The sequence below is a fragment of the Otolemur garnettii genome, unplaced genomic scaffold (assembly GCF_000181295.1).
Source record: "Otolemur garnettii isolate 467f Iridium unplaced genomic scaffold, OtoGar3 scaffold00138, whole genome shotgun sequence".
Taxonomy (NCBI): Eukaryota; Metazoa; Chordata; class Mammalia; order Primates; family Galagidae; genus Otolemur; species Otolemur garnettii.
The window spans coordinates 1,220,828-1,237,561 of record NW_003852533.1 but is presented as its reverse complement, the minus strand read 5'-3'; the positions used below and the strand labels follow the sequence as shown (position 1 = coordinate 1,237,561).

The following is a 16,734-nucleotide window of genomic DNA, read 5'->3' as shown; positions in this document are numbered from 1 at the left end:
TTTTAAAGTAACCATAACTCACTGCTGATTATAATCACTTTGCTGTGTTCATTTTATCTAACCGTATTTTTGCACCTATTGACCATCCCTACTTTATCCTCACTGCCCTGCCTACTCTTCTCAACCTCTGATCACCATCATTCTATTCTGTCTCCATGAGATCATTTGTTTTTAATATTTAGCTCCCATATGACTAAAGAGCTCCCGTATGAGTGAGAACAAGTGAGACTTGTCTCTCTGTGCTGGATTTATTTTACTTAACATAATGTTATCCAGTTTTATCCATGTTGTTGCAAATGGCAGGTTTTCATTCTTTTTTAGTGACTGTGTAATAGTGCACATTAAATTCACACAGAACTATACTGCATATACTCTTTCCTAAAATAGTCTGCCTGAGAATGCAGGTCTTTCTCCACCCTCATTTCTCTTTGTAAAAGGAAGGGGCACTCCTCCTTTATTCCAGCCCAAACAAGGGAAAAAGTGAAAACGCTGGTATCCATGCTGAGAAAATGAATAGCAAGTAACACTGTTCTCATTTTTTGGGTTTTGTCAAAATGTGAAGAAGACCGAAGTCATCATTTGGCTGAACATATTTTTCACGATACTTTGCTATACAATTTTTAGAAAACAATGTGAAAGAAACTCAAATAACTGAGGTTAACATCCTGAATTAGAATGAAAACCTGCCCTAGAAAAAAGCACTTTGGATTTTTAGTTAGCTACATACTTGGTTTATCAGAACAAGACATTTTCTTTGAGATCCTAAGCTTTTTTAAAAATTGTCTTATGTCTCAAGGGTATTTTTCTGTTTTTGTAGAAACTATATTCATTTAAATAAAAGGTTGGTAATTTGAATAAAATTAGAAGTTTCATGTTAAACTGGGCTTCTGAGAAACTGTGTTCCAATAAATGCAAAAAAAGATTCCAAGGTGAAAGTAAGTTACTTAATATTTAATCATATTCAAAGCTATGAAATAATGTCGCAGTAACAACAGCTTCAGTAGTGACTTTTCCACTGTTTTTAATGGAGATCTAGTTTCTTAAAAGAATGCTATTTCTGTGTCTTACTCATTCTCTGAAATCTTCAAAATAACTTAATACTTTCTCTACTAAGATTCTTCTAAATTTACTAAATAATGTTTTCCCTAACTCAACAGATCATAGAGAAATGATTGACTTTAAAAATGCTTGAAACCCCAGCTCATTTTATGTTTTTTTTTTTTTTGAGACAGAGCCTCAAGCTGTCCCCCTGGGTAGAGTGTTGTGGCATCACAGCTCACAGCAACCTCCAACTCCTGCGCTCAAGCGAGTCTCCTGCCTCTGCCCCCCAAATAGCTGGGACCACAGGCACCCACCACAACGCCTGGCTATTTTTTTGTTGTTGTTGTTGTTGCAGCCATCATTGTTGTTTGGCGGGCCCGGGCTGGATTCAAACGTGCCATGTTAGGTGTATGTGGCTGGCGTCTTAGCCACTTGAGGCACAGGTGCCAAGCCTCATTTTATGTTTTATGACAAGAATAACAAGTCTTTGATTAGCAATTTTTTTGATGACTTCCTAGAATCTATTTAAGGAGCCCTGTACTATGTCTGAGTAAAAAGACTGAAAACAACGATCTTATCCCATGCTACTTTCCAATGGAAAAGAACGTATCATTCCCTGCTTCAAATGAAGAGTTGCTTCATCCAGGAAGCCCACTGTAAGCTTCCTAGGTAATCTTTACAATGGAAAAGGGTTGGTATGCTCTTCAATCTGCTTAACTAACACTAACTAAAAATATTTCCAATGATGCAAACGTAAGCACCTGGATATTCTCTAATTGGAGTAAAGGAGGGCACAATTATTCTGCTATCCTGTGTGCACCACCAGAACATGTGGCATCTGCCTACTCAGGAGGCTGGAGGCACCTGAGAATTTTAAGTTTCAGAGTGTCCTGTAGGCTGAATATCCATAAACAGGTCTACATTACTATATCCCTTCTCTGTCAGTTTGCCTCAGGATGGATAAACTAGCACAGTTCAGAGGGGAGGAGATGATAAACAACATAATTGCAATAATACTACGTGAAAAAGAAAAGGACATTCAATTATTTCTTCTTTGTCCACTAGGTCCTGTCAAAGTAGAATAAGACTCAGGAAAGGAGAACAAATATAAGAGTTACAGAAGATAGAATCTTTCCAGAGTCATTCTGTTTAACTCCTTGAATTAAAAAAAAAAAGACAAACTAATACCTACCTAATACCTATCAGTATTTATGATGTGCCAATCGCTATTCTAAGAGCATTACATTCATCGACTATTTAGCCGCTGCAAAATTCCTAAGATAGATATCATTATTTTATCTTCTGAAAACAGAATTAACTTGTCTAGGGTAGCAGTTAATAAGCAGGAGACCTATGTTCTTAAAAACAGTTCTAATGCTGAAAAGCAAAATGTTTAAAAATCACAATATTTAGACTATCATCTTCCTAAGACCAGGATGTGAAGTTCTTAGTATCTAGGGAAACTGGTTACAGAAGCTCCCCTACCCCGTGGACACCAAAATCCATGGATGTACAAGTCCCTGAAAACGGTGATGTATTCACATACAACTGACACAGATCTTTTAAAATATTAAGCCATCTCTAGATTACTTATAATATGTGTAGCTAATATAATCTACTATAATACATGTATCTATGTAAATAATTGTAATAATGGGCCGGGTGCAGTGGCTCACACCTGTAATCCTAGTACTCTGAGAGGCCGAGGGGGGTGGACTGCCTGAGCTCACGAATTCAAGACCAGCCTGAGAAAGAGCAAGACCCCATCTCTAAAAACAGTCAGGCATTGGTGGTGCCTGTGGCTCAATGGAGTAGAGTACTGGCCCCATATGCCAGAGGTGGTGGGTTCAAACACAGCTCCAGCCAAAAAAAAACAAAAAACCCCCAAGAACAGCCAGGCATTGTGGTGGGCGCCTGTAGTCCCAGCTATTCGGGAGGCTGAGGCAAGAGAATTGCTTAAGCTCAAGAGTTTGAGGTTGCTGTGAGCTATGATGCCATGCCACTCAACTGAGGCTGAGAAAGTGAGACACTGCTTCAAAGGAAAAAAAAGAAAAAAAGAAAGTCATAACGTATTGTTTTTTATTTGTATTTAAATTGTTGTTATTTTTAATTTTTTTCAGATATTTTCAACCTGCAGTTAAGTGAATCCTTGAATACAGAACCCGTGGATATGGAGTGCCAGTTGTCCAAAAATATCTCACATACCTTTGGCATTCAATAAATGTTAGCTTAATGAATTAAAGCCATATGGAAATACTATATTCATCAGAAAAATACACTATTACATCAGAGAAAATCTTGAGCATCAATATAATTAAATCAAATAACAATATAATGTTGAATCTCACATTGGTGCTTTCTTAGTTTTTCATCATGGCTGATCAAAAGATTTTAGTATCTCAAGACTATTCATGGGTTCAGCATAACCCTCTCACATAAAAAAAAAAAGGTATGTTTTTCACATTCCTTTTGTAAGATTTGTCAATAATTACACCACCTGATGTACTAAAATGATCACTTTTTTTAGGATTAAGAGATCATATTAAAATTCAAATTATCAGTAGAAACATTGTTTTACAATATTTTCTCAAGTTCATGAATTATGTTCAATTTTAAAGAAGTTATAAGAAAAGTCTGGGAAAAAAGCATAACTGAAGAAATGGGTCTGAAAAAAATTATTTAAAGCCTCTATTCTATTGTTTCCCTATTACCCTTTTTGTCTGTGGGTCTGTGGACCTAAGACCTCACAAGGGTGTCTGGGAGACAGGAGCAAAGGCTGCTGCTACCATTCTATACTTCCTCTTGGTAAATTTTCAGCTTGAGAGGTGACATGTAAACCAATTAAAATTCACAGATATGTTAAGAAAATAAAACTAAAGTCCTAGATTTTCTAATTCTAGATATGGATTAAAAGCCAAAAGCAGCAAAAATAGTAATTCACTTTTCTCTTCTCCCACTTGTCTGAAAAGTTTTACTTTTAGGAAAAGTATAGTTTCCACCTATATTAAGATATAGATATGAAATAATATCTGTTGCTTAAAATACTCACTGCTGAATTTTTCATTAAAAATTTGTAATTATGGTTCGGTGCCTATAGCTCAACCGGCTAAGGCGCCAGCCACGTACACCTAAGGTGGCGGGTTCGAATCCCCAGCCCGGACCCGCCAAACAACAATGACGGCTGCAACCAAAAAATAGCCGGGCGTTGTGGCGGGCGCCTGTGGTCCCAGCTACCTGGGAGGCTGAGGCAGGAGACTCGCTTGAGCCCAGGAGTGGGAGGTTGCTGTGAGCTGTAATGCCACGGCACTCTACCCAGGGGGACAGCTTGAGGCTCTGTCTCAAAAAAAAAAAAAAAAAAAATTTGTAATTATTATCCTCAAGTTATAAACCATCATCCTATGGCTATATTTCAGAAGAAACAGTGAAATGTATTAAAAACACAGAGGGTCGCTCAGCACCCATAGCACAGTGGTTATGGCACTGGCCACATACATGGAGGCAGGTTCAAACTTAGCCTGGGCCAGCTAAGCAAAAATGACAACTGCAACAGAAAAATAGCCAGGCGTTGTGGCGGGCGCCTGTAGTCCCAGCTACTTGGGAGGTTGAGGCAAGAGAATCGCTTAAGCCCAAGAGCTTGAGGTTGCTGTGAGCTGTGATGCCATAGCACTCCACTGAGGGCGACATAGTGAGACTCTGTCTCAAAACAAAAACAAAAACATAGAGGGTCAATGATAGATCTACCAATTTATTGTAATGAACGCTTCTGCCTTTGAACAGAAGCACAAATAAGCAAGATGAAGTTTCCTACCCTGTAAACATAACATATGAGAAAACTAAACAGTGCCAAATCTAGGTCAATAAAACTCATTGCAAGATTTAGCTTTAATACCCGCTTTTAAGGAACTACAGTTGACTGACTGGAGACAATACTAAACAGACAGACGGAAGGCACAGAGGACGGGGATGCAAACTAACTGCCTTGGAGGAGGTCATTCTGAAGGCTGACCACGGCCTCCCAGGAGGATTGGCATGAACACCAACTCTTGTTCTCTTCTGACAGATTCAAATTTCTAATGCTTATGTTGCCAATTAATTTTCTTCATCTTTGTGGAAAAGCACCAAGATTGGTTTTTTATATTAGAATATTTAAAAAAAACTCAAGCTAACATCAAGCCTCTGGAACCAAAGTAATTTTGGCAGTACAAAGATGAAGAGTTAAGCTTAGCACCCACGTACTTCACTTTGTTATCTAAAGAACTAAGGATAATAGTACATTTTGGGTTGTTCTTACCAGATGAGTTCCCTTTTTCCCCTTTCAGAAAAATAAAGATAAAAATTTATATTTGTTTATGTTTAACGAGAGCTAAGATCCTTGAAAACCAATTCTAAATAAAGTATAGTTCACATTAGAGTATGAACAGTATTACTTAATCAAAGAAGATTCAAAGGAAGAATTTATTAACCTATATAGTCTCTGTCTGAACAAACAGCCTATTTCTCAAGTGATTCAACTCTAAACCAAGAAATCAGAAAAATGACTACCACCCCCTATTTCTAAAAGATTGCTATTTCCTGACCTATAGAATATGACAGTTAACTTCCAATTTCTAAGAATGCTATGAAGACAACAGTTAATTTAGGGGATAGTTGGATTAATGACAATGTACAAAAAAGTTCATTTAGTACTGAATGGTGACGAGTCATCCTTTCCTCACACAGAAAGGTAAGCAACGTTGTCTTTATCAATCTAAACTCTGCATTTGAGCTCTATCTTTGGAAGCTGCCTCCCGGGCAAAAAAGATTCAATATTAAAATATAAATGAAGAACAAAAATGTTAAAGACTTAAAACTAAAAATTCAGAATTCTTTTTGGTAAAAAAAGATTTACCAAAAAAAGGATAAAAATATAAAAAAGGATCTACCTTTATTCTGGGCTTTTATAAACACAGAAATTTTATCTGTAAAAATTAAGACTGTAATAAAATAATCAGCCCTAATTTTATACATTGTTAACAGTGATATTAAAAATACATAGCTTTTATTACTTCAGAATTAAGGACTTAAAATATTTAATAAGTTGGAATAAAATATAAACAGGAACAGAAAAGGAGGGGAAGCTCCAGGGGGGAAAAAAAGGTGGGGAGAAGACAGTGATCGCTTATATCTCCAAATTAAAAGACCTTTAAGAAAAAGTGATTTATTAAACATGTATGTAGAAGGAGGTTCACAAAATTTTCTTTTGTAAAATCAGTTTCCTATTAAAGCAAAAAAAGACTTCTATTGAATAAAAGATAGAACTCACTCCTTTTTTCCCCTTTTTCTTAGATAGCCTAAATTTTCTGTTTGGAATTATATTTTGCATGAGGTGACATTTAATCTTCTACCTTATGGTAATCAATCTCATGTCAACTAATTGAGGAACATAGTAATCTCTTACTACCAGTAACAGAATGCATGAGTCAGATGTGTGCTTAAATCTTTCATGAACGTATAAACTCTCAAAACACATACAATACTTATATTCTAACATAAAAAGCCAGTTCTATTTTTCTTGTATTACAAATTTCCATGAAACATGAGTTTCACCTTGTTTAGAAAGACCTACCTGAATAGCTGAGTTCATGAAACACGTATTTCCCAAGTTACTTAGGCCACAGAGGCCTGGTTGTTCATTGTTTCTTCCAGGTTCTGAATAATCATAGTTCTTATAAGCAGTATATGATGGGAGACAATAATTTGAGTTTTTCACACTGGAAGAAAAGAAGTATTTTTCATAATGCAGCCAATTGTTTTATAATATGTTAAAACAGACAGATTAAGCCTATTTATGAAGACAGGTGGTCAACTGCTATTTTTTTATGAAGCACTCAGGCACTTTTTAAGACTTGAACCTCAAACAAAATACTGCCCCCTTAATTAAGATATTCCTCATCCAGTCAACAAAATCTCTGCCTCATATACCACACCAGCCAATACAAACCACGATTATATCTTTCTACCCTTGATTAATTGGAGCAGCGTCACAGCTCACTCCATTCTTCATTGCTCCATCAAATTTAAAGCATTCTGACTTTAAACACCACCCACAGCAATAAATCATCTCATTTATGTCCCTTTTGCCTCCTGCTACTGTAACAGAGTGAGAGGAGTAGAGAAAGGAAGAGTTGTGCTTTAGTTACAGGTGAGAGCAGAGACTTTCAAAGCCACTGTGACATCACTCTTCTGATGGACTGAAGATTCTATTTATAGTTTCTATGCTAGATCAGCAAAAAAAAAAAAAGTCTAGTGTTCAAATGTGGAAAAAAATTCTGGGTGATCAGAGTGCAAAAATGATTCTAAACAAATACATCCCAATATTATTTGCCACTCTTTTCTTCTAGTTTGTCAAAATACAGCTTATTCATTTAGATAAGTTGTACTAATCAAGATAATTTGTACTAAATTTAATCTTTTATAAACACATTATCTTCTAAAATTTAGAAAATTGATAAATTTAGAAGTAACCAAGAAGTCATTAAGTAAGTTAAATGATTCCTTTTTTTAATGTATGAAAATATTTATGCTAGATACTCTGAATATAACTCAGAAGTACACTTTAAATCATTTTTTTATTCATTAGAAAAAACCTGAATGGAAATCAAGACTGTTTGCTAAAAGCAAGTGCTGATATAAATAATATGGTTTTACAAATAAAAATGATGAATCAGTAAGTCTAGCAATCTCAGCTGGCTACAATTTATTCCTGGTATTGTTTTTTAAAAATATTTTTTCTTATGATTCCAAATGTTACACTTTATTATCCTATATACTATCCTTTTACTTTATTATTATAACAGTTTAAGGGAATCATACACACATAGACTGTTATCCCCTGCAAACAGGTAAAACACATAAAACCACATAAAAAAATTATACAGAGTGCTAGCCCACTAATATTTCTGCAGTTTTTAAAAGAATACTCCTTTTCCCACAAACCAAGAGAGGTCAACTCCCTGACTCTCAAAAAACAATCTGTCCTGAGATTAAATAAAAAGTAGCAGATTCCAATCAAAAGTAACCTCAATCAATTCAAATTCAGAATTGCTGGACTTGTAGCTATTTGTTTGTTTTAAACTAAAAAAATATATAAAGCCCAAATTAGGATTCAAGTATGCTTTTTTCTAGATCATTATCCTTATGATTCATGTTATTTTATAATCCTAGTAACTAATAATAAAAGGCAAAGCACCTATTAGCAATTCTATATTTGTTCACTCATAATTGGATTACTGAATTTAATTTCGGTAAACAAAAAAAGCTGAAGTACAAAAAAAATCCTTTGTTTTTCTTTAATTACTCTAAGTGATGCTAAAAATGAAGGCCTTGTGTAAACATTAAAAAAAAAAAAAGGCAAGCCCTGTGTTTCCTATACATTCTGCATGTTACAGAAGAAAAAACCATATATTTTGGCTATAAAATTTAAGCAGCCAGAGCACACAGGAGACGCATGCCCAAGTGCATGCCCATGCCCCCACACACACACACACACACACACACACACACACGCAGGGCGACAGACCAGCAGCACACTGACATTCAGATGTCTGTCTCCCCACACGGACACCAACGGGTGCCAGAAGTGCTACTCTTCTCTGCGGCAACATGATGTGATTTGATGGACAGGACTTCCTATTACTGAGAAATGAACAAACAACTTATTTACAAAGCACAATTTTGGTTTTGTTTTTTAAAATCTGAATCCCTAATTGTTATCCATGTTTTAGTTTAAATGACAGGGAAGGCTTATTTACCACTAAAGACTGAGATAGTCTAGATGCTCAAAGATGATACAGAAAACCAATGAATTAAAAATACTTTAATATCATCTTGATTGGTCATTTATAACCCACATGTCATGTACATTCTAAATCAGTGGTTCTCAATCTTCCTAATTGCCGCGTTGTTACAAATGGAACAAAGGGGTTGCAACCCACAGGTTGAGAACCACTGCTCTGAATCAAACATTAAAACTTACCATGGGAAATATCAAAACCTGCAGTTTTCAACAATTCAACAATGTACACGGAAACCTAGGCCCTAAAAACTGCCTGTATTTTTAATATTTTTCACTACCATTTTTGCTAATTTTTCCCCGAAGATCTTAAGCTAGTTACCATCTTTTAAGGATATACTACTTTACAGAAACAAATTTATATTAATAATAATGAAAATTTTAATGCTATAGTAAATTAATTATGGATTTTAAGTCTATTATCTTTATAAAGATACGTTAAAATGCAGTAATTATTTTGTGGTAAAACTGAACCATATTAGTCTATAAAGCTTTCAGACTGACTTTTGGATTAACACTGACATTTGACATTATATGTCAATATATATATAATAATATATATATTATTATGTAACAATAAATACATAATTTAATCCTCATAAGTATGATTATGCCCACTTTGCAGTTAATGACATGATGCTTTTAGCTAATTAACTGATCAAGAGCCAGATGGCTAGCTCTGGTGATCTCCAAAATTCAGTTTTTTTTCATTGCTTAATCTCATACAGGGAATCATTACCATTTCAAATAAAAAAATTTAAGTGATTTAACAGAAAAATAGAAATGCACTCTGAGATAGAATGTCAAATTAAGATTTATCTGAAAAATATTTTTAATCCAAAGGCAGTGTTAGTAATATATTAAAGCAAATATAGCAGGGCAAAAATGCAAGTAATATAACTATTACCAGAGAAAGAATTTTGGAGATATTAAAAAATGTACTTAAACTATAATTGAGGCAAAAACACAAACTCTATGGACTAACAGATAAAATTATAGCACAGTGTAAACAAACTATATTCCAGTAATGTACTTTTCATAATATTAGTTTTTAATAAAAATTTTGTTAAATGTAAATTAACTCATTCCAAGTATACTTTGTTATTACCTCTAGAAACGAAAATTTTCTGACTTAGCAATCTATCAGTGTAGGACTGTTCAAATCTTAAACCTGTAAATAAATTTCCTATAACCTTCTGTATTATTTATAATTGCAGACTACTTTTACATACATGACGCTTCAAAATGCACTTCACCTAGAAAGGCCTCTACCTATTTTACATACTCTTAATTAAAGAAAATACGTTACTTCTAGTTGAAGTCATAAGCTGCTACATAACTCCACCAGTTGAACGAAAATTCAAGAAGTAAATTTTATGTGAAGTAATTGTTTAGATAGTGTTAATTCAAGTTTTTAAAGTTAAAAAAAAACCTTTCTATTTTATGAATGCTTAAGTTCTGTTCCTTACTAAGAAAGGTAATCTATACATAACATTTACTTTTAAGTTCCAAATGATCACAGCATGTCCATACTTCAGGTTGGTATTAAAATTCTCTATTATGAAAGGAATGCTTTAGTATAGAATATTTAGGAATATTATATTTTAAAACATATATATTTAAAAGAGATATAGATATATTCTATACTAAAATATAGTTTAGAATATAGTATATAGTATAGAATATAGAATATTTAGGAATATTATATTTTAAAAGACAAATATAAATTAGATCAAAATATAGTCTAACCATAGGAGTAGAATTATTAAACATGTTTTAAAACGTAAAACCTTATTCCTGTCAACAGCTGTTACACTCAGAGGTTTTGAGATTAGAATGTCCTGTCCTATTTCTATGATGAGAGGGGAAATAAGACAAAAACAGAAATATAATAGACCATGTATACAAATATGACGACTCTGGTCAAAGTCGTCTGTGTTCAATACAGTCTATATGTAATATGAAAAATCTCTCCAAATAATGGCTACACAAGTTTTGTGCTGGTAAATGAGTTCTCTTTTATTGTAAATGTGGGAGCCATCTACACTTGGTAGAAACATAAAAAATATTTTATCTACTGCAAAAAAAGTTACTTTTGATAAATTTAAAGATATAAAATAAAAACTGAATTACGGGGGTATTTGGGATTTCACAGTGTCGTTAATATTTCACTGTTACACTACTATGTAATGCTGTTACACACAGTGGACATCACTTTTTATGAGTTAATGAAGTAAAGCTGTGATGTTTTAAATCTTCTTGATTGGCTGGGCACGGCGTCTCATGCCTGTAATCCTAGTACTCCAGGAGGCTGAAGCAGGTGGATTGCCTGCGCTTACAGATTCGAGTCCAGCCTTAGCAAGAACAAGACCTTGTCTCTAAAAAATAGCTGGGCATTGTGGCGGGCACCTATAGTCCCAGATACTTGGGGGCTGAGGCAAGAGAATAATTTGAGCCCAAGATTTTGAGGTTGCTGTGAGCTATGCCACAGCACTCTACCAAGGGTGACAAAGTGAGACTCTGTCTCAAAACAAAAAAAAAATCTTCTTGATTCATACCGGCAAACTCTTCCGGAAATTTGTACTAATATTCCAACCTTTCAAAAAAAAAAAAAAAACTCCTTTAAGAATACATTTAATTTTTCCCAACATGATTAAGATGGTAGAAATTATATGATTTTTTTAATGGTTTTAATTTACTTATTCTTAATTGGTGAATGTGAACAATTAAAATGTTTATGCCTCATTTACCTCCTTTATTTTTATTGTGCAGTGTGTTATTTGCCCACTTTCCAAATATCTTAGAAAATGAGCTTTATACATTAAGAAAATTTATCTTTTATTTATCACTTGTAGCAAGTAATTTTTTCCATTTATTTGCCTCTTTTTTAATATGCCAAACAACTATCTTGGATTTAACTTCCAAAGAGAAATTCTCAAGAGTTGTCAAACGTTCTCACAGTATTTCCTGCATACTGCCCATATCCCACGAGTCTGAAACGGAATGCTTTCCTACCACAGCTAATCTTCTACATACAAAAGTGTTTCTGGGCTGTGTGTTTGATCCCACTGATCTTTACGTGTATTCTTGGGTCAGTTCTATTATGCTGTTTGAATTTTCCTAACTTTACAATATTTTCTTATCTTTATAATCCAGTGTGATACTTAATAACACTATTTTTCTCATTATTTTTTCCAAAATTATTTGCACTATTTTCATTTATAATTCAGATATATGTTAGAATCATGTTTTCTAACTTATCCCCAAAATATGACTTTTAAAGAAAAATTAATTGAGCCTGTAATTCAATTATTGGTGTTATTTTAAAGATTATTTTGCAAATAGCTTCAGTCTTTTAAAATTTACTACTGGGATAATCAGATGCCATTTATGAACTGAACAAATGGTGTAAATATTTAATTACATAAACACAGCTAACCTAATACATAAACCATACTATATGTAGTTTAAAAATAAAAGGAAGATAATCATATCTAGATCAAAGTTTTTCCCATAATTTGATTGGACCAATTAAACATAAGAAAGGTTTTCTTTTTACCTTATTTTTTTGAGACAGGGTCTCACTGTTGCCCAGACTAGAGTACAGTGGTGTCATCATAGCTCACTGAAACACCTCAAATTTCTGGCCTCCATAAATCCTCCTGCCTCAACCTCCCAAGTAGCTCAGATTACAGGCATGAGCCACAATGTTTGGCTAATTTTTAATTTTTTTGCAAAGATGGCGGTCTTGCCGGGTTGTACAGGCTGGACTGGAACTCCAGACCTCCAGTGATGCTCCCACTTTGCCTCCCAAAGTGCTGGGATTACAGGCCTCAGACATGACACTTGGCCTCTTCTTTCCTTTTTCAATAAAATAAATATGGCAATTTTCAAAGTGATACACATAGAGTCAGATGTTACAGTGAAGCCTAAATGTCTTTCAACCTTTTTTCTCTTATAGCAATATTGCACACACTTTCACAAAATTTCCATAAATTCCAAGATTCTCAATTTTATTTGTCATGGGGCTAGGGAATCTCTGAACTTAAGAAAAATTGGTTGCCTTTTTAATAAGCATAAAAATTTGTATGTGCTTCCCTGTTGAGAATCACTGACCTATACCTTAAAAAAATAATTTATTGGTGGTGCATGGTGGCTAATTCCTGTAATCTCGGTACTCTGAAAGGCTGAGGCAGGAGGACTGCTTGAGACCAGAGGTTTTTCCCATAATTTGATTCGACCAATTAAACATAACTGGACAACACAGCAAGATCCCTGTTCTACCAAATTAAAAAAAAAATTTAGTTGGGTGTGGTGTGGCACACCTACACTCTTCGCTACCCCAGAGGCTGAGGTGAGAGATTGCTGAGTCTAGGTGTTTGAGGCTACAGTGGGCTATGACTACAGCATTACACTTGAGCCTGGGTGAAAGAGCAAGACCCCATCTCTAAATACAGCAAAAACAAAACAAAACAAAAAATCTAGTTCTAAAATGGCATCTGAAGTTTATATTCTTCCTAAAAAAGCGAGTTCTAACAAATTTCTATATTTCAATAGTATTTTGTATGTAAAATTCTACAAGTGCTTTCTTTCAGTAAGTTATTTTTATATATATATTAAATGAAGTAGTTTATAACTGCTTTCTTTCTTATTAATCATGGAGTAACTGATAATAATTTGAAAGAAAACCAATTTTAATGCATTAAGTCATTTACCCTAAATTTTAGATACAAGAGATGTTTTGCAACCACAATAGGGTGATCAGTTAAACAAAGAGTTTTTAAGATTCAGTGCTTACTTTCTGTTGTTGATGTTGTTATAATTATTTGATAGAGATGAAGGAGAGATCTTTGGTAAAGTTGAAAAATTGGATGCACCTGGGGACCTTTAAAAATATGAAAATGTTAAATTAGATAAAAAATGAAGAATTTTGAAATTAATTATGAAATAAAGAAAAGAACAGATGACAATGTTTGTAGTAAATGAATGCTGGAAAACAGATTTATGAGCAAAATCACTATATATCCTCTGGGTTTTCATTTTCCAATAAATTTTTCCTTATAAGAAACAATGATACAAAAGGGAACTCTTTTCAAATAAAATTTATCAAATTTAATATCCAACTTGCCCTTATTTCTATAAAATCTTCTAACCCAATATACCCATTTCTGAGTTTGGGTAAGCATTACTAACATTTTACAATCAATTTCCATAAATCAATGGAATTAAAATATTTTGCTTTGTTTCTTCGTAGGTACATGGCATTCTAATTATACACAACACTGACACACAGTTCAGAGAATATTTTCAATTCTTACAAATTTAAGGCAATGGGGATAGAAAAGCATAAGAGAATCCCAAGCATAATCCCAAGAAGTAATATTTGGCCAAATTTATCTCTGGAAAGATGAAAAAGATCTAAGTCTGATTGTATTTACATACCTCACTAATTCAGAATCTTTTTGAAGAAATCTCAATTACTATTGGTTTTTAAATCTGATAAACAGAAATGATTAAATGACTTAAAGGTCTCTGAAAGATTTAATTACCCTCGTAACTTTGTAAACTATTTAACTTTACTAGGCAACATCTAGGCCATGGGCTGTAAAAAGTTAAGTTTTAGTTGAGTACTCAGTGGTAGTAAATTCTAAATTAGTAGGTCCAAGGTGATTAGTTTTTAAAAATTATTTTATCTCCTCTACCCAGGTACTAATAAACAATGACATGGTCTATGGGTAGGAAGTATAATCTACAAAATCTGCTTTCAGATATTTAGATATATTTAAATATGTATATTTATAATGCATTATGCAGAATGGTGGTAACAAAAGTTGTTAATATAAGAAAATTTAACTTTTAGAAGTTTTTTCTTTTTATTTCAGAATATTAGGAGAAACACATGTTGTTTACATACTTTGTTTTTGCACAAATTGAGTCAAGGTTATAAACATGCATCCCACCCAGATGGTGTGCAGTACACCCAATAGGTTAACGTTTAAAGTCTTATACATTATGAAATCTTAGAAAAAAAATTTTTTTTTGAAAGAGTATTCTTTTCTTTTTTTGAAATAGGGTCTCATTCTGTCACCAGGGCTAGAGTGCAGTAACATCATTACAGGTTACTGAATCGTCAAACTCTTGTGTTCAGGTAACTCTCTTGTCTTAGGCTCCAGAGAGCTGACATTATCACTCTTGGCTAATTTTTCTATTTTTGCGGAGATGGCGTCTTCCTCTTTTGCCCAGGCTAGTCTTGAACACCTTTCTGACCTCAAGCTATCCTCCCACCTCAGGTCTCAAAGTGCTAGGATTATAGGCATTAGCCACTGAGCTGGCGCCTTGAAGGAGGCTCTTTTTGCTGATGAAGGGACGGATCTCTAGTTAAGTGCCTTTCTGACAGAGTGCCTTTCACAAGATTTCATTTTACTATACTAAGCTTACACACAAAACACCATAACCCAAGTTTTAATATGAAATTATGTAGAGAATGTATTTAAAAAGTAATTTAAATAATCATTTCTAAGTATTTGTTTTAAAATATTAATAAAAATACAGTAATCCTGGTCTTTTTGCCTCCATATTAAGAATTCTAAATTAGGAGGAAAAAAATCTAAATTGATTAGACTTGAGTTAATCAAATTAACTTAAATTTAATCAAATCTAAATTAATTAGACTTGAGTTAAATTTAGGAGGTTAATTTTTCAAAATGAAATCCATTATAACTTTTCAATAGTACATATTATAAACCAAAACATTCCCTGAATCTTACTTATAGTATAAATTACAAAATATTCATTACTTTATCCAATAAAGTGGCTGCATATAGTATATATTCTAAATATATGTATTTCTTTTTCTGCCCATATGTGGCATTTTTATTAGTTGTTAGCAACTCTACCGAAGGATTGTATTAAAAGGAGAAGAAAGTGAAATGCTGTGGAGTTAATCTGTTTTCAGAGTTTCTATGGAATTCGTTCAAACACTCAAACATTTATTAAAAACATCACTATTCTACATACACCTCACCCTTGCTAAGTATGGAAATACAATGACAGACACAGTTCTTGACCTCTAACAGCTCACAATGTAATAGACAAAATGATACATAAGCAAAATAACTATACAACAATGTAAGTGCTACAGCAAATTTTATTATAAAATTTTGTGGGTAGTGACATGAAGTGATTTAAAAATGATGTGCAGCTAGAAGATTAGGAGGGAACTAGCAGTGAGAGTATTCAAGGTGTGAAAATACGGACTGAAGAGACGGTGTGCAGGGAATTACCAGTAAATCCAGCCAGACTGAAAGAGGAGGAGGCAAACAGGAACAGGAATGGGGGTAGGCAGCCAGGGTGATGAGGAAAGAAAGTTCTATGTTCTACAGAGGAATCTGGATTTCGTCCAATTGTATCGAGGTACATTGATAGACTCTAACAGGGTATCAATAAAATTACATTTATATTCTAGAAAAATAATTCTTGAGGAAGAGATAAAGAATGGGAGATCAGTTAGGAGAGAATAACTAAGGACCAAGTTAAGAAGGTGGGAGTGGGCAAGAGTAGGCTTGATGTTTAGGGAGCAGTTCTCAAAGTGCAGTCTGGGGACCCAGGGAGCCCCTTCCAAGGTATCTGTGAGCTAAAAACTACTTCCATAACACTACGGTGCTCTTTAAGTGTTATCGCACCTCCTTCACTGAGTGAAGAATTTGTACTGATGGAGCTTCTTGAAACAAAGGAGGTAAAACTGTTGGTACCTGAATGTGCATAAAAGCGGCGGCCCCAAACTACTTCACCATAAAAGCAAAGTTTCACTTAAAAATATCCACACTGGAAATAAAAATTATTGATTTTATTAAATCTTAATC

The 16,734-nt window shown here is 33.9% G+C and overlaps 1 protein-coding gene across 5 annotated transcripts in view; it reads right to left on the bottom strand.

The window, feature by feature from the left end:
- Positions 1 to 16,734, bottom strand: part of USP15 (ubiquitin specific peptidase 15) — a 128,764-nt gene that overhangs the window by 40,664 nt on the left and 71,366 nt on the right. For 3 of the 5 annotated variants that reach the window (XR_002775435.1, XM_003798524.2, XM_023518402.1), the window contains exons 7-8: positions 13,671 to 13,757; positions 6,647 to 6,791 (exon numbers count right to left, since the gene is read on the bottom strand). Coding sequence is in view for 2 of the 5 variants with exons in the window: in XM_003798524.2 (XP_003798572.1) it covers positions 6,647 to 6,791; positions 13,671 to 13,757 (232 nt within the window). In the remaining 3 variants the exon portion in view is untranslated. The remainder of the gene's footprint in view (positions 1 to 6,646; positions 6,792 to 13,670; positions 13,758 to 16,734) is intronic. The other 2 variants (XM_023518403.1, XM_003798525.3) reach the window with 1 other exon arrangement.